Source organism: Ylistrum balloti, unplaced genomic scaffold (assembly GCF_031769215.1).
Source record: "Ylistrum balloti isolate Yb309-2 unplaced genomic scaffold, AGI_CSIRO_Ybal_v1 Utg370594, whole genome shotgun sequence".
Classification (NCBI taxonomy): domain Eukaryota; kingdom Metazoa; phylum Mollusca; class Bivalvia; order Pectinida; family Pectinidae; genus Ylistrum; species Ylistrum balloti.
The window spans coordinates 547,166-566,410 of record NW_026782368.1 but is presented as its reverse complement, the minus strand read 5'-3'; the positions used below and the strand labels follow the sequence as shown (position 1 = coordinate 566,410).

At 33.5% G+C, this 19,245-nt stretch overlaps 1 protein-coding gene across 1 annotated transcript; it reads right to left on the bottom strand.

Moving 5' to 3' along the window:
* Positions 1 to 6,775: 6,775 nt before the first annotated feature.
* Positions 6,776 to 12,166, bottom strand: LOC132556848 (blastula protease 10-like). Its single transcript, XM_060221284.1, has 10 exons — positions 12,080 to 12,166; positions 11,113 to 11,362; positions 10,514 to 10,670; positions 10,142 to 10,205; positions 9,573 to 9,776; positions 9,178 to 9,310; positions 8,282 to 8,398; positions 7,705 to 7,802; positions 7,193 to 7,311; positions 6,776 to 6,902 (listed from the first exon to the last, which is right to left on the bottom strand). Exons 1-10 carry the CDS (start codon positions 12,164 to 12,166, stop codon positions 6,776 to 6,778), a joined length of 1,356 nt encoding a protein of 451 aa, XP_060077267.1.
* Positions 12,167 to 19,245: the final 7,079 nt, after the last annotated feature.

The window sequence follows — 19,245 nt, the reverse complement described above, 5'->3', positions numbered from 1 at the left end:
CATTGGAATGCAAAATAATTTTGTTCATTGTGTGAATAGCAATAACTCACTTTTACACAGTCATCGTTATGTCGTTTACATTAGAGCGTGGTATGATACAAACACATATAGGATCTTCAGTTCACAGCCTCTGTTGATTGACCGCACATCTCCGAAGATAGCACAAGGATTCCACATAAAAGACTCCGTAGATAATTGTAAAACGGATGTGGAATTCATTACAGAGAGAAACTTTCTTACGGCATGCTGGCAAAATGGATTCTCCGACTCTCAAAGTGGACTCCTTTATTACTTGACATCATTGGGAACTAGTCCAGGAGGTAAGTAAATGATATTGTTTCCTGACTTAACAACGTTACTACAATGAAAATGTCTTATATATTTTAGATAATTTTTTTTCATATATCTAACATTGATAAAGCATTGAACTATGTAAAATGATACAGTTTTGAATCAATTGAAATATTATCAGACATTTTAAAATGACATTAATGAAATCGATAAATAGATAAAGTATACAGGGTATATATACACTCAATAATGTCAAGCACCATACCCTTTTCTGCACAGTGAGAAGAAAATGAAAACAATGATTAATAATGATAATAACTTCAAATCAAAAGTTTCAGCATATTCATCAAAATTGGTTTGGATTTTTAGCCTTCGACACATCGCCTGTATCAAACGTCGGAACGGTAACTAACATCACTTGGACCGCGCTTGATTTGCATCCGGGTTCTAGATACTATGTCACAGTGACAGCTGTCAACGCGCTACATATGTTATCTACCTACACCTCAGATGGGTTCGTTGTCGACACGGAGTGCCCTCTGTCGGGAACTGTTTTCAATACAAAACACTATAAAAATCACCAAAGTCAGTGTTCTACCGATACTTTGGAAGCTTCCTGGAATGGATTCATGGATAGACATTCACATATACAGTTCTACAAGGTTGCGACGGTTGATATTGGACACAATTCCTCATCTCTGACGTACAAGTCTGTAGGTAGGAAAACACGAGTAACACTGCAAGGTCTACAACTCTTTGCCGGTCAGAGCTACATGATTATTGTAAAAGCCGTGGATGCATCTGGACAAGAAAGTGAAGCAGTTTATTCTCATCCCATTTTAATTGATTCTACTCCACCTGTCGCTTTCCAATGTGCAAAGTATGTTACAATCCTTGATGAAATATATGATGTAAACTTGACTGCTGTGAATAAAGTATGGAACATACCTTTAGGTGGTGTTTCAAGTGTGTGTCGGCTTTTGGTAACGATTCAGAACAGCACTGAAGATACTGATTTAGTCTTGGCTATCAACGATCATTCGTTTAATGCTCATTTGGTACGTCAGTCCCTTACTCATGTATTCACTGTTCATTCAGAGGAGCAACTTGTTCTTTCTGTGAAAGCATCAGACCCAATGGCCGCACTTGGTAATTTTACGGTTGTTCTTCAGGAGTGCAATAATGTTACTTCGCATAATTATTCAACTCATCGGATACCTCTGCAGCAGATAGCGTTTTCGAAAGTGTCCGCCATGTTGCAATTTGTTGATCCTGAAAGTGATATCCGAACTGTAGAACTAGGTATTGGGACCACTTTACATGGGTACCAGGTCAAGGCACTTGAGCCAGTGTTCACAGCAGGTTATCACGCATTTTCTGTCAATTTGCCCCATGGAACTCCTGTATATGCCACAGCTGTGGTAGAGAACAACGCCGGTCTGCGAGCCTACTTCCGGTCATCGCCACTTATCATCGATCACACTCCTCCAAATATTACAGACGCGCGACTTCAATACAATGATGCATCGTCTGGCAAGGTGGTAATAAATGTCACATGGGAGGTAGACGATCCGGAGTGTCAGCAGGTGTACTGTGATGTTTCGTTTGGTAAGTATGATGATGATGATGTTCCCTAACTTTAGGCATGTATCGAGGTTATCGATGTTGAGCAGGAATGTTTGCTATATGTATATGCAAGAAAAACATTATGACTTCATTCAAATGGTATCTTTTATAATTGCAAATATTTTGTCATTACAGGGTTGATATGGAAGTCTGAAGAAATGACTATTGACTGTAAATCGGAGGTCACAGTAGGGACAGAAGCACTCAATATACCGCATGGTACCAGGTTAACGGGAGTCATCTTATGTAAAAATGATGCTGGAATAATACACCAGACACATACAAATGACATCACTGTTCTTCTGGATCCTCCTGGTCATAGGGACAGCCGTATAACTTTCCTAGATACACATGGTTCTACAGTCAGTGGTCAGGTCGTAACGAGGTCAGGAGATCGCCTTCTGTTCCATTGGGATGAGTTCGACTACCTTGCAGGTGACGTCACATACCAGTATCGTGTAGATTACTTGAACGGTTCCAAGACATCGTGGATAAACGTAGGTTATCGTAACTTTGTTACCACTAATACCTTAAACATCGTGGAGGGGTCAGAATGTGGCGTGGAGGTTAGAGGTTCAAACGACAGAGGTCTAGTCAGTGGCACCATCAACGCCACAATATATGTATTCCGACAACCACCATCACTAACAGGTAACCGAGAATTTTGTATTTCAAAACATTGTCGTTAACTCGTTAAATAATGGTTGTGCTAGGCCTAATCGTTATTGCATCGTTGATTAGAAACCTGCCTAATTATACATGTGTCTGATTCTAAACAAACTTATTTCAAACGTCATGCAATGTAACAAAACTGTTGTGTGTTGTTTTTTCTTTTCAGGAACACCATGTAAATTTCCAGTAATCAGGACAGGAACTGTCACTCTCAACTGTTCTCTCGTCTTTGATGTGATCGATACACTGAAAACGTCATACATATTAACAGTCGGCACTGAACTGGGATTCTCTGATATTGTATGGTATCATGCTTTTGATGAGGACGTGTTTACGTTCAAGATAAGGAATGATGTGGCAGAACTGTTTGTCATAGTAACGGCTGTGTATGACACCGGAACAGAAACAACATACACAGACAGATTTCCCTTAATCAATTAACTTTTTTGAGAATATTTAGTAACCCTAATCATTGTACAATAAAATTTATTGTAATTGCATCATTAACATATCAGGCTGTTGTATATTCGTAAAAGTAATATATTACGTTCTGGAAAACACTTGCAGATACATAACCTTAAATAATTTGACTAAACAAAGGATGCTTAATTTTAATAACGTTTTTTTTCTTCAAAAGAATTATCGGCATGATTTGCTTTGCCATTCCTTTAAATATTGGTATATACAGGTTATTCTTATAACAGTTTCCTATAAATTTGCCATACTTTGAGGGTAAAAACAGCGAATTAAGGAGCCATCATGGGATCCTAACTGCAATCTTTAATTGGTTTATGTTGAAATACGCTTTGTATGTTCATTATTATATCACAGTCATTCCTCTCTGCTTTGACTTCATTAAATTTATAAAGACATAATATCCTATTATTAATTGTTGCATTGTTTAGGATATGTCTGATGGAACTATAGTAACAATACTTTATTTTTACAATTATTGTATCCCTCTTTCTTTGAACAGTTCCTTAACAACCTGTTAACCGAAATGAACAGAGAAATGTGTCACGATAAAACGAACGTCTGAATATCTCGTTCGGTAATGACTCGTGAAAGAGGAACTACTACTAACTATAACGGGGTATTTTATTAATGGCATCAGGTGTATTTCCTATCAACAGCGCAATGCTGTTGATATACATTGAGCCTATTCACATTTTTTGCGCCACTCTATTTTAATATCAATACCATCTAAGCATTCTTACTTGTATACAACGGCAAACGACCTGCCGATGGTCATCAGAGTATGCGTGCTATCAAAGCACCATCAAAAATGGAAAAAAAAGTGTTTTAATACATCGGACCATATTCTTAATTTTTCTATCTACAATGCATTTTTCGATTCTAAACGTTTTCCAATCGTCCATTTGAAACCTTTTCGTATATCATTTTGACAATAATTATTTATGCTTTTTCCTGTGTATATAGTTTATTTATTGCTTATCAAGTTTGTAAAAGAAAATATTTTTGTATCATTTTAACACGGTTATTAATTACCATGTATCAGTGAATTTTTGTAATACCAGAATTTGCTTTGATTTTTTAGTTAATAAATCATTCACTTCAATTTAATTTTCTTGGTTTTGTTTTTAAGTGATGACTGGATTTATGGCATAACCTTCTGTCCGTTGTTAACTGATATTTGCCTATAGAACTTTCACAATTTACAACACATCTGATTCCTTTGTTACTTACCAACAAAGGAAGATGTAGATTTATTTTTCCTGTATTCTCATTCTTTTCCGAACTTTTAGCCCTTATAGCTGCATTTGTAAGATTACATTGTGCCCTGCTGCATGAACATTTAGGATGAGTTATTTCCCGTCGTCTGTTACAGCATGCCTAATTTTGTCCAGGAATTTCTTTTCCTAGTTTTCGATCCATAACCGATCAGTAATGCAAAGAAAACGACATAAAAAGCTCCAGTTTATATCGAAAAATTTTAAAAACAAAATGAGAAGGTGTGCTTTCCCCAAAATTCAACAATTTGATATTTTCCTACCGTTGAAAACTGAGGTGACTATAGTTTTTCTCTCCGTCCGTTCGCCTGTCTGTCTGTGTACGAACCTTCATACCAATGTTCGTCAGCGCTCTAACTTCTCCAATACTTACGCGATTTGGATAATATCTAACAATTACAAACGACAATAAGCTATTGGACAAGTTTGAGTATCAGAATTGTTAGGTTAAGTCCAAGGCCATCGTTACGACATTAAGACAAACAACAGAACAAACATCAATATGATAAAATATTTCACCACAATTTTCATCAACCAGCATCTTTTGTACCGTTACATATTTGTCCGTCAGTTGACATCTTCTTGCATGCACAAATGCGTGATAATAGGGACAGGTTCTTATTGCAATTATCAACTTACTTATCAACTGCGACATGTAAACATCATAGGTTGAAAATGCCGAGATGCATCTATCAAGAAATGGAAAATTCACAATAGGGAAATTGAAATTATCACGTTTAGCTTATAGCTTGGTGGGAAGCTATCGATGTTGGTTTCCAATTACGGATGTGGTGATTACATTTCTCCTTATTTATTGATACAGCGTAATATATATATCTTATTACCGTCGGTCTTCTTTCCCAGAAAAGAAAGATCTCATAACAAGAGAACGAAGGCGTTCTTTCAGTTTAGGTGGTGTACAGTGTAGAACAATCAAATGTTCTTATATTAGAAATGTTTAAATTGTGTTGAAGGAAGATCAGCCGCTCTTTGAAGTTATTGAAGTTCTAGTGTAAATATATATATCATGATACACTTAGTGAACTTTTCTTATCACTTTTGAAGAGGGTGAGACTGGAGAGATTTGGTGACTTGTTGTTGACTTTCGCTTTTTATCTGCTGATATAATATAGACTTATATATCACCTGTTTCCGCCATTTTATGCCTTTTGTTGGCCATTTTTAACAAGATAATTGAGCTGGCACATTTAATGAAATTCATTGTTTCATAAAAAGCAGTTAAATACTTAGCTAACTTGATGCATCTAGAACCTTGCACATAATTTATGTTTATTTTGTAAGTTCATTTTTATCTTATGTACATGGAGTAACATTAGTTTCCTCCCTTCATTATACACACAAATATGTAAAAGTAGTTACATCCCCTTGCAAAGAAATCAAAGAATCACGGTAGACCCCTTTCTATTAAAGTTTTACATATACGTCACAAATTGTGTATTTATTCCAATTTTTACATGAATAATGCCATGCTGTATTAATCATCATACGTGTAATCCTTATAACTGAGTATATGTGTTAAATGCATTAAAAGGCACTTTAAAGCTACCGCATTTTCTCACATTACGCTTTTGCACGTTTATGTGACACGATGGAGTATGTATAAATATTGTCTTAATACATAATAATGTAATTTGTCGGCAAGGTTTCACAATTGATTTGCTCAAATTGTTTGAGAAGCGCCGCATGTGGGTTTTACAAATTGTTATTCAAAATATGATATTTTTCTTTAACTTAATAATTTGTGAGACCAATTGAAACCATTACGAATATTTGTATGAATGCCAACAAATTTATTATAGATGGCAATATAGGATACTGAACCTTGTTTAAAAATAAACTTTAATGTGTTCGAGGAATAATAGGTTGTTTGATACCAGAACCATTTTATTGACACACATCACAAGTTACTCTAGAAATACAGCAACAAACTATCATCTACAAAGTAGCAGAATCGTTGAGTTATAAACAAATTCCTTGTACATTATTTTGTACTTCATTACAAATTATCCATTACAAACAATCAAACAATGGCAAATAAAATGTTATCGATCTTGCAATACAGGAAGGAGATATTTCAAATACAAACGTTTCAACTCTGTGTGATTACAAATATGTTTCCGTTATGTCTATTGTACTGAAATGCTCATTTATATTCATGTTCTGAGCACATCGCTTCCAAGTTATGCATCCTCCTAAAATTACAACTTAGAAACAAATATGTAACACTATTTACTTACTTTTTCTTATCCAGCTAGCGAAATCCCATTTTGGGACAACCTTGTTTTATCTGTAAAAGTCTTGACAGAAAATGTGCTAATGAGACATTGATTGTAAACATACATCTTAAATGTACAAAGCTTTCATATTGATTTGTGATTAGTAGCTTTTATATCCATTGCAACTAATGAAGGAACTCAAACTACGCGATACACTATCCTGAACCCTCTCTCCACTACAGCAAAATCACTGACAAAGCGGATGAGAAGCTTTCCATCTCCATGGTACGTGATGTTACGACCGTTCGCAGACTCGCCACAGTATCTGGAACAGAGAGAATCAAAAGATTTTTGTGAAAATTTTGTAAATATTTTCCATCAGCTGTTAGTAAATCTTCGTCATTTATCGTAGATTGAAACACTAAATATTTATTTAGGCGAATTATCAACATCTGTTTTGTTTTATTAACAAAAACTATGTGTTTAATTAACAAATCAATTGTTCAATTAACGTAAAGTGACCCTTGCTATAGATCTTATGCAATGAATTAATTTGATTGACGGTGAACATCAAACATAAATTATAATGTTGTATTTGTGTATGTATTTACTTACTTTTCTCCCACCTGCTGGACACCGTACAGTTTTATCTCGAGAAAATCATTGTTACAATCATCCCCGTCTTCGATATGGAATTCTTGGATTTGTAGATCGATACTCGACTGCTCAGGTGCCTAAGAAGATAACAATAATAATAATTGTTTCCCTTTTCCCGTTTAATAAACGAATATCATAATCCTTTCTAATTTTGTTTGTCGGTTTTACCGTCTCTTACCCTTTTAGCAAGAACAGTTTTGTTAAGTTGAAGCTTTTTACCACTTGTTATAATTGTTCGTATTTGATTTAAAATATGTTGATATTATGATATTTCCGAAACCATAAATGCCATGTCAACCCAATACAAGGGTATAGATGCCAAAGTTACAGAACAAAGGCAACAAAGGCAACTATAGGGACATCAATCAAAGATATAAAATCTCGCAAAAGTTTATAGAATGAACTATTTCATTTTCTTCAGGCTTTCGTTAAACCCTTGAAAAATTAAAGAATCAAAATGTATTACATACCTCTATGAGCCAGGAGCATTTTGTGTTCAGATTGTAGTTTTGAGGGTAATTTGATGACTGGATAACACCATGAGTACCTGTCAGCCTGCCTCCACAGCCTATAATGGTGTGAAAATCGTATTCATACTTACTATAAGACATCTGGTTGCAACGGTTAGTCTTCACATGCTTCATTAAAACTTCAGAAAGTTTTCTTTTACATTATCATGACCGAAAAATACATAATTCCAAAGGGCCATTATCTTAAGATAATGGCATGATTTCAATATCGGTATATTTATATAACTGTACTTTTACAATTATATGATTTAGTCACATGTACATTGCATGTTTAATGCTCGGTTGTAATGACTTCATTTTTTTCTTGTTTATCTAGAAAGGATTTCGATTTGATAATTACTTTCTGACTGTTATATAAAGAGGTGTTGAAATAGGGAATTATAATCATGCACTAATTTTGGTAATTGTTAAATAGATTTACAAAAATGATTAAACCATGTAATTACCTGTTCTATTCACACACTATTTCAATTATATGTTTAATTTCAACATTATCTAAAATGCGTAAACTTGCTACCTTTTGCGACTTGTGGTGTATCGCAAGCGGGTCCCGTTAGGCCTGCAGGACACACACAAATACATGATGGTCCTACGTATCCACCATTCTGACAAGGCGGGGACACAGGACATCCAGCTGTAACATGGCAGCATTGCTTATAATTAATGAAGTATGATAGCATCATGTTAATTGCGACGCCAATTTCTCCGGATATCTTGTTTTTTTTCATATTCTATAGACCAAGGGTGGTCTTTAAAATATCATTCATAAACCAACGTTCTCATCAACCGGTACATTTCTGTGACATTCATCGTTATCATTTTAAAGCAATTACATTTGTCTTCTTCGCTCTGCCTCAATGGAATTTAAAAACATTTTATTTCCCGATTAAAGCAGTGGGTCAGATGCTTTTGCTCTCGGCGAAAAGGTACAATGTTCATGTGTCGAAACATAAAACAGCTGTTTTACACACCAGTATAATGCAGATGGTTTAAAAACACCTGGTCTGACAAACACTGACATTTTCGAAAGCATCGTCAGATCTAAAATATCTAATACTCGATTTACAAAGAATTACATGTACTATCTTGTAATGAACGGACGACTGAAAGTGCATTTCAGCGGCGGCATTTTAGTTAATGTAAACATGAAGAATGATGGTCTATATTATTTCCTTCAATGACTGATGAAGGAAAGTGAACCTAGTGCAAATCCCAGTTCATTTCATTCGCACAAGTTCTCTCCTTTCGCCAGCCATCAAGCAAAAAAAATAGACGGTCATTCCTTGTTATTGTACATATTTATGTTAACGTTACTTATTGCTTATAAACATTTTATTGTTTTCTTTAATCTTGAATATTCTTTATATTTGTGAACTTCTTCATTATTATCAGGTGGCCATGGTAATAACTTACCATTGCATCTATATGCAAGGTTGGCAAGCTTGGCATCCAGGAAACTGACGAAATTTCTTTGTCCCATCCATTTCTGTACCAAAGGATCATCAGTTGTAATTGTCCGGAGCAAGCGTTGATTTTTTGAGAAAGCCTGATAGAAAAAGATCAATTTTTAATCGTAATGATGACGTCAATTTTATCTGACAATAATTTGTTTTTCATTTTAATGTGGATTATAACACAGGCATTTTTACTAGACTAATATAACCATGATTATCATTTTGCGAAATCTGACAGGTAAGTTCTGATATATACAATGTTTTTATTATGTCGTTCTATTTACTGTTGAAATTAAAATTGGCGCTTATTCAATTTAACAGGACTACATCATAATTTGGATATCAGCAGCTTACCGTAGATTTATAGTGCATGATGGAGCTAATGTCATAGGGCAATTTGTAGGTGCTGACTTTGGCGTTAGAGTACTTCTCAAATTGTCTGGCCTGATTGGTTGCTACGTTGTCGTAATTTATATGCACATACAGGTCGCGGTCTGGGCGGGACTGTTCATGTACAAATCCTATGGTATGGCCGAGTTCATGAGCTATTTGTCCATTCTTGTGAATACAAATTAGGAGGTTAATCAAAGCAATTGTATAATGAAATTTATTCTTGCAGTAACTTACGCATGGCAATTTTTATAAAATTATAACAACTTTATCATTGTAAATTAGATTATCATTACGAGTTGTCTATCAATTAGTTTCAGCGGTTTACTTTTTTATATTTGTTTACTATGTAACACTATTTCTACTCTATTATTTCATTGTAGTATTGATCTGTTACAAATGTATGAATTAGAAACTTTATAAATACTTTGAATATTAAATCAAATTTAAGTAATCTTCTATCTGGCATAAGATGAAAAAAGAAGTTTGATTTCTTCAACAGTTCTCAAACTTTATGTACTCAATACACTTACAGAACATATCATAGAAATGTTAATGAATTGTTTTCCACGAATTCTTCCAACATTTGCTATGCAACTGCAATTAAAAGAAATTCTCAGTTACATTTAAAATCTAATTACAAAAGTCAGAATGTAAATACTATTTTACATCATGCGCGTCTCTTACAAGAACTAATTGGACGAAGCGGCTTAATGGAATGTTTGCACAGAAAATATTCTTCTTTGCGGGTTTTTTTTTATATTTGTGATGTCTTAACCACTAATCTAAGCATTACAGCAATGTGAATTTAATTTAATCAGTTATCGCGTCCGTCCTATTTTGTGAGCTAAAATATTTAGGCAACTGTGCATGATCCAGGTTTTTTGGTTTTTCGGATATCTTACCCTTGCCCAGAGTCTGGCCACGGACGAATGAGTAAATAGTCCTTGTGACCCAACTGTGCACTAAGAGCCATAGACCTAGGTTTAAACCGGATACAGGTCTGGGACTCCCACATCTGTATTGCAGACTGTATATTTCCCCACATGTAGCTTCCGGGAGCTGAAAACGGGATTATATCTCTTTATCAAAATACAAATTCAGAGCAACATCAAAATATTGTAAAACATCATTATCATGTTTTTATACATTTAATACTTACTACTAAGATATAAATATAATATTCATAGTGGTAGTAACATAACCCATAAAACATACATCTTGTTTCACTTTGGAAACTTTTTTATAGTTAAATATACCAAAGACAAAGTTTATATTTTCAATCACAAAATATTGCCAACAAAGTAGAATAATATTTTTTATCTTCATTTAATCATTTTATGTTGAGAAAACATCATATCATGCAATTAAGTGATCATTGATGATACTTTTTGCAATTGGAATTGTCGGAATCATATCCATACATCCGTGACTGGAGATCGATATGTACGAGAATCACGCATATTCATTCATTATTAAAAATTAAAATAATTGATATACTGACTATAATTCGAATGGATTTCGTAAGGAACTATAGCTTGGGGCCAGTAGGAGTTTGTGTCTGCCAGAATTTTTCTTTTCCTCCCATAACGTCCCGTTTTCTGAGCAATGACATCGTCCCGAATCGCTTTCTTCTGGAGAGGAGTCAAAACCATATCACCTTCAAATGTTCCTGGCAACGACTCTTCAAGTATGGCCCTTCTGTTTTGGTCGTTTTGGGTTAGAGCCTGAATTAGCTCCACTCGATTTGAATCCTGTAAATTTGTGATGTGTTAAACAGAGCCTAACAGATAAAAAGATAACTGGTAGAAGACAAAAAACAAAATATATTGTTGTAGACCGCTAAGAACTATTTAAATATACAACTGATTGTAATCGATGGTAAAATATAATTAAGTTGTCAAGCACGAATCCAGTCTTCCATACGTTTAAAAAAGGAAAATAATCATAGACGATATGACCATTATAACCTGAAATTTGATTAACAACTCGAAAGCAAAGCACGCGAACGAACAGCAGCTGATATCATTAGGAAAATGACGGAAAATCATTATTTCAATGATCAGGCTCTTGCAGCAAGGAGTTGAAATTGATCAAATTAAGGGTTTCCCTTTAACAGAAGTTGATGACTATTCTTTCAACAATCAGATGATATACGTTTTAAAGAGAGAATGTTGTTTGTCATGATGTCATTAGTAACAAAAACTTAATGTTACAAGATTACGTAACAGGCCAAACATATAGAGTCTTTTATTTAAGTACAAACCTGCACTCATACAAAGATACATTAATGTTTTAATCGATGTGGTTTCCATCAAAAACCCATATTAACATGTGGTGTTTTAATACAATAGGAAGTTCTCTGAAAAAAGTTTGATAATGATAATCATTAAACAAATCATATATTTCTGATTGTTATTTATATTTTCCGTTTTAAAGCTAAACCAACATTAAGAAATAAATGTACTTACCTGTATTGGTAAAGCATTGCATAAAAAACTATAAGCCAAAACCACTGTAAATAAATGTAAAGACATCATTGCACCGTACCACTCCATATTATGCAAGAAAAGTACACGCTAAACGTTATAAAGTGTCCACCTTAAACCTAATAACTGGCCAATCCAGGGGAGTTGACCGTTTCATTTAAAGTGTTCAATGTAAGCTAAAGTATTATGTATCTGACGACAGACCAAGGTATGCCTTTGTCGGTTTGATCCTGGTATTTATACAATTCAGACCGTAAATGTTATCACCTGATTTGTACCTTTCCCCATCCGTAAATCGCACCTGTCAATTAGTTCAGAGTCCACGCATTAAAAGATACGTCAACTTGACCGCATCAACCACTGAATATTTTCAGATGTACTGTTTTCTTGAATAAAGATATGGCTCTACTATTTTATCAAATGCTCTATAGTGTAAATGCATAGTATTGTCAATTCTTTTATAATGAACGAGAAAAAAAGAATAAAGGTATTTCGTTAAAGTTAAAATAACCTAACAGTAAGATGTATGCAATAAGGACATGTTTGGTATGACGTTAATTGTGGGGCAACAGATAGCATTGAGGAATAGTGTGTGGCTCGCTGTTGGTATGACGTCCGATAGAGAAAAACAAACATAAAATGTTAATCAAGGGCAGCCAATGCTTTGATGGCGACGCTTAACCTATAGGTACACTCGTAGGGCGTAGACGAACACATTGTGGTTAAATCAAGAACAATCGTGCAACCAAAAAATGTTATCTTAAGATGCATTGAATGACATTCTTTAATAAAAAAAAAACAACCATTTATTTTATATTATGGCATTTGTATATATATTTTTTGGCGTTTAAAGATCTACTTTTGACGTATGCAAAATGCACAGTTACTACAAACTTAAAGATAGAACTCTTCAGGCTGGAATGTCATTTATGTAAACTCGCAACTAATACTACAAAACTGTACACTAGCTATACACCAAACACATAAAACTACAAGCTTTGCACCCTGGGGTCAGTTCCTGTATATAAATCGTCTTCTCTGCATACTTTGGAAACAAAACAACACGAAACCTACACTAAAAATGAGGTTATATGATTTGATGAGGATTTTAAGTTGAGCAATGACGAACGGAAATTTTGATGAAAATAAATTACATCACATTTATTATGTTTCACATAACAAACTCTGATAGTGTACGTATATTACTTTGTTTGGGGGGGGGGTAACACAGAAATTGTCGATATGTCAACAGAATCTTAATTCAAACTCAACAACAGCGGCAATATATGAACAAACAAAAAAAAAGAGATTTACACCATCTAAAAGGACAAGAAGAATAAGACTATGTGTTCCGGAAGAGTAAACATCATCTGCTTCAATGCAACCAAGCCATGTTCCTTTTGGTCAAATTCAGTAAGCAAAATAAAAATGACTGAACAACCCTGCAAACCAACTAGCATCAAACACTTTAACACTATATCAGACAATGGAATAGGATAAAACCTAATGAGATCACAAAGTTTATCTACACACATATCTCTGGAATCTTTATTTTGTGGATTATTTGCAAACTGTCAACAACTTGCCTGAATATTGTGATTCCCTTGAATGTCTTATTACCTGTGACGTGTTAAAAGCAGTTTATGGAAGCATGGATACAGCTAACTACATAAAGGAAACCATTTCTTTGTAGAAAGGAGCGAGATAACCTTCTGCTATAAAAAAAATCTCATGTTAATGACTACAAATTCTGTTTGGATATTTGATTGGTTTGTTTGTGTTGTGGATGGTATGTGTACAGGTGGAAAAAAATCCTACATTGGTGATTATTTCTTGGGTCCATTAAAACACAAAACACATTGGGACTTTATAAACACATCACGGTATTCAAATACTACCAATTAATGGTACATCATTTAAAGTATATTTTATAGAAAATTTTCGTATCATTTGGTTAAGATGGATGATTAAAACTAAAATTTAAAAAGGGATTTTAACCTTGAATTCTTTGAAGGAAAAGTTTAATGTCAGATAGGATCAAATGGAATGTCACATGTATCCCATGTTTTAACATGCTTTGAAAGCGAAGGATTTATGTGAATTAATTCTAGATATGTTTCCGCTAAATGTCGTTCTTGTCATGTTTACTTCCCACACCATATTTCGTTCATTTGAAATCTTATCTGGGTTTCGCTACCTTGTCAGTCGTAAACAAGTTCTGCGTCACAACAAGCCACCACTGACAACGCTCCGTGCATGTGCGGACTCACGATAGGTTTTCTCATAAGGAAAACATGGTCCATTTTATCTTTACTTTATCTTCATTTTCATGATTCGACAATTCTTAAAGGAAAATTAATTAGATTAGGTCACCAACAGAGTACTAGTTATACACATTCAATCTGACTAGTTTGATGAAATCACACTAGGAAATGAAAGTATCTCAGTTGCAAATCAGGAAACATTTTCACTGGGTTTTTTTTTTTAAAGGTTAAGAAAAAGGCTATCAATTGTCCTTCTATAATCATGACACCTGACAATACAGACGAAATAGTTTTTGTTTGGAAATTGCATTGTTTTAATCTACAAGTTCTCGTCAGGCCAATTTCGCATTATTTTTCATATATACTTGAATATGAATATTGTAGTTTTTGTAAGTGCAATACGACGTTTAATTGAAGCTATTTGATTTTTTTTAATTATTATTATTTTGTAACATTAATGACCGTGGTTCAGTAATGTACCAAAAATCTACTTTACATCTCTTTATGATATTTTTGTTTAGTTTCTTAATTTAGATTTTTGTCAGACTTTATGTCGGAATCCATCGCTGGAGTTGATTCTTAATCCATTGTCTTATTGTTTTTTAACTTCAACAATATATATTGTTGAAAACTTTATCCATACTTGGCTATTTTCTAATTTCGAGTCCAAAAATGTTCGATTACTTCTTTTCCCAGGTCCTTTTTCTTAAACAAGACACCGCGATCGACGGATATTGAGTGTAATAATTCTCACTCAGGATAATCTTACTTCGGGTTTTAGCAATCATGATTATTTATGTGCTGTTGCACGTTTGATTCTTGCTGGAATACACTGAAATTGTATAACATATGTATTTGAAGCTCGTAAGGGTTTTCTACAATTATCCTTTTGAAACTTTATGTTAAACCTTATAGTTGCATTATTAAGTACTGATCATTTGATTACGATCAATATTTCACACATTTATGCATTTCTATATTATTGATTACCTGTCTAACAGAGTTCAAACCTTTTGTAGCAATGCTTGTATTTGATTCGTTAATTCAGTAGGCAAGACTTTCATAATCGAGTTTGGAATTTGCGCATTATTTTTAAAATGAAATCAATCAAGTCATTTTAGACTATAGCAACGAATAATTAATTATCACAACACAAAAAATAAAGTGAACAAACAATTCCTGTAAAGCGTGTTATTCGGTACTGACACATTCAAGTGTCAACACCTTATTATAAATTGGACAAAGATATTTAAGTGAATTTGATTTTGTATAGGGATTAGTAAAAGGACGTCAGTTATCTTTTAATATATGGATGATATAGCAGGATGGTAAACTTTAGCAAGGTCTATAAACTTTATATTCCCATAGCTCTTCCATACATATATCTTAATTTACAAATTAGAAATACATTTTAGATCATTTCCATCTTGAAATAATCATAACGTTTCCAGAAATAACTTTGTAATTTATTTTTCCGTAATAAAGCTAACAATACTTGACACATCTGTATTATGGAAATTAATTTAGAGTTGACATGAGGTAACATCACGTATTTATCATTCGGTAGGTAAGATATTGACATTACTCTGATTTCGATATCACACAATCGCAATCGCTGTCTTGCGTCAAAGTAGACCACTGTCCCAGATAAATAGGGTCAGACAGGTTATGTGATTATCATTATTCACGAAGATTTAATAGATGTTTGTTTACATTGAACTGAATATGATATAAGGTTTATAGAATGGAAATGTCTACTTAGTCACTATAGTTGTAAAAGTAAATGACGACGGAACGACAATGCAAAGAGGAAAACGAATACCACATTTATTACACCAAGACAAACATCAATTTTAATTACGTTGGTGTTCAAGACCAAGAACCGAGGAAGCAATATTGATTTACATTTTTAAATATTCACAAATAGCGATAACGGTATGACATCATACTTTTCAATTGAGTTGACGTCAACACCTCATTACATAGTTAATACCTGAAATATTGAGTGAACAAGAAAAAATCCTTACGTCAGAACCTGGTATCAAGATATTGTATACAACACTATTATTCAAAGTTGCTTAGGTGTTATTCTGAGCTTTACAAACGGGTTATGCATACGACAGGCATCTCGTATGATATTCTGTTAGGTAGCTAAGATAGGTATTACTGGAGGTCTGTACCTCAAAGTGACCATGACTGTTCATGGGGAGGCTTTCTCAAGACAAAGTCAAACATGTTAATGTATTTGGTTACCATTACTTGATTATGCAGATTCCGCAATAATATTCTGATGAACAATTAATGATTTATTAATGTCCGTTTCGTTTTCCTATATCTAATCAAAGCAAATTGGATATATACCAACACTGTGAGTTATAATGGCTGATGTAAGGCCATACTTTTCAAAATGTTTTGTTTTTAGTGTTACAGGTAGCAACGTGGTTAGGTAGACATCTAAAAAATTCCTGTTGGATTCAATTCTTACTATGCTTACTTTTATGATATATTCATACAATATATATCTATCAATATTCTGTCATTAATGAAAATTGACGTACTGTTTTCTGATATCAGGTCGGAAATTTCGAATGAATCGCAAATATATCAAATCTAAGTGTTTAAACTTTATGCATCCTACGATCCTCATCGGCATTAAAACGCTTTTCTGTTGGTTTACATACTTTACTTTACTTAAAATCTCGCTTGCTCTCCAAAATTGATTAAGAATTAATGTATATTTTCTAATTATACAAAAAATCAACATCAGTTTGACTTTCAACCCTTTTATATCAATTATATTTCCTTTAAACAAGAAAATGTTAACAATATGATTATGAAACATATGTATGAGCATTTTGTTTAATTTGCGTTTATTTAATCTTTAGTCTAGGGGACAACTATCAAAGCAAATATATACATTTCTCGCATATACTACAATCAGCTTATTCGAGACTGATGATATTCTGGAAAATATAAGTAAAGATGTCATTAAAACGCCAGAAATTTAGGACTTGGGCATCATCACACGACTAATTGCGTCTGTTTTTAGTCATATATTGCCATAAATGGTTGTAAACGAGTAGTAAAGAGTTGTACATTGGGAGTTGACATAGGGAAGTGACCGTTATTAAAAGGAAGTGACTTATCTCCATCCAATAGAATACGGGCACGTTTTCCGATATGAAAATCTTAGTCCATGTTTGATAGAACTGTTGCCACTCCATTATCTTTCGTTAACAATGATCGTCAACTTACTGAATATAGTGTTTATACTATTGTTGTTTTTATTGTTTGGTATTGAATAATGATGTGTATTAATGTAGAATTCGTGTGTACCTGTTTCAAACTATTGTTCATAGAACATTGATTTATGCTAATTTTTATGACGCTCTGGCTTAATAGCTCAAAATCCTATATATTAAGACCTGGTTGGCTATCCTCTATCATGCCTAATTGGACAGTTTTCCAGTAAATTAAAGACTGATACATTCTCTTTCCTTAAAGATTCTCGGACATTAAATCTATATCGTGATTATACCGATCGATACATTTGATCCGTTTCTTTGTTTTTGCTTTTCACCTTTGAACTGCCATTTAACTTTCATGTTCGAATTGGAAATAAACGCACAGAATCAACATGTGCTGATTCTAATGATGAAATACACTTTACATATTAATCGTGTATAGGGTACTGTATGAATGTTTATTTACTCAAAAACATTGTGTTTCTCTCGATGAAGTACCCGATTTCTACTAGGATTTAATCTGTTACGAAATTAAAAAGAACGCCAGAAATCGCCTTGTTAGAAATTAAAGTCTAGAAGTACAACCATACAAAATAATTTTAATCAACTGATATATTATCACATAATCCTTTATCAATTTTGTAATACAATTTCAGACCAACATCTTGTTTTTTATCAATTTATCAACACATTCACCAAACTTTAATAGAATGACGAATGAAAGATAGGTGACATAATATGATTTCGTATGCAAAACATAGCATTTCGAATTCTAAAAAACAGAGAATATTGCTATCTAAATTTGCATGAAAAAACCTCCCATATTAATCATTAGTTAACACCACTATACCATCATTCTGATACCTTCTGAGACTAATTATTAATAACACCGCCAGATACATTATTAGAATTATATACAATAATGTCAATTGATAAAACTGCATCGTCATCCTAGGATGTGTCGGCGATGCGTAAGGACTAAACGTTAAAACTTTAAATGTCATATAAAATACCCAAGATTATCAATCCCAAGTTTTCTAAACCATTGCTTACACTGCTTACATAGGAAGAAAACAAAGGAACAAACAAAAACAGTGAAAAATCCAATGACAAAATTTACTGCAAATTTGTCAACACATAGTCCATAAGTAGAACAGTCGTTGCAGTTATCTTTCTTTACCCTGTCTACCAGAATACAGTCGAATCTCGTTAAATCGAAGTCGACAGGACCATGGGAAAATTATCCGAGTATTCGTTTTAAGTAAATTTTAATATTTATTGTAAAGTGTTGCCAGGACCAATGAAATACATACGTAGTTCGAATTAGACAAGGTCTTCGAGTTGTAACAGTTCGACATAACGAAGATCCACTGTATTTCATCTCACTGACTTGTGATTAGAGCTTCGAGAGATTGTTGTATGACAAGTACAGGAGAACTCTTTCAAAGTAACGAATATTTCAAATAAAACTTAACATCTATTTCAAATTGATATCACACATTACTAAACAAGACCTGATTTTATTTAGCTTGCATCGGTAATGGTTTATACCATATTTGTCTTATTAGTAAGCGACAAATTTTATTACGAATGAGGAGATATGTTGTGTTTGTGTCGTAACTACTATTGTTCCTTTCAT

Excerpts from the sequence above, each read along its gene's own strand:
- LOC132556848 (XM_060221284.1), bottom strand. The coding sequence starts at position 12,166 with ATGGAGTGGTACGGTGCAATGATGTCTTTACATTTATTTACAGTGGTT. Across the intron at positions 10,206-10,513 it reads TGGCCAGACTCTGGGCAAGG|TTGCATAGCAAATGTTGGAA; the intron begins GTAAGATATCCG and ends TTTTAATTGCAG. Across the intron at positions 9,777-10,141 it reads ACATTTCTATGATATGTTCT|AATGGACAAATAGCTCATGA; the intron begins GTAAGTGTATTG and ends TGTATTCACAAG.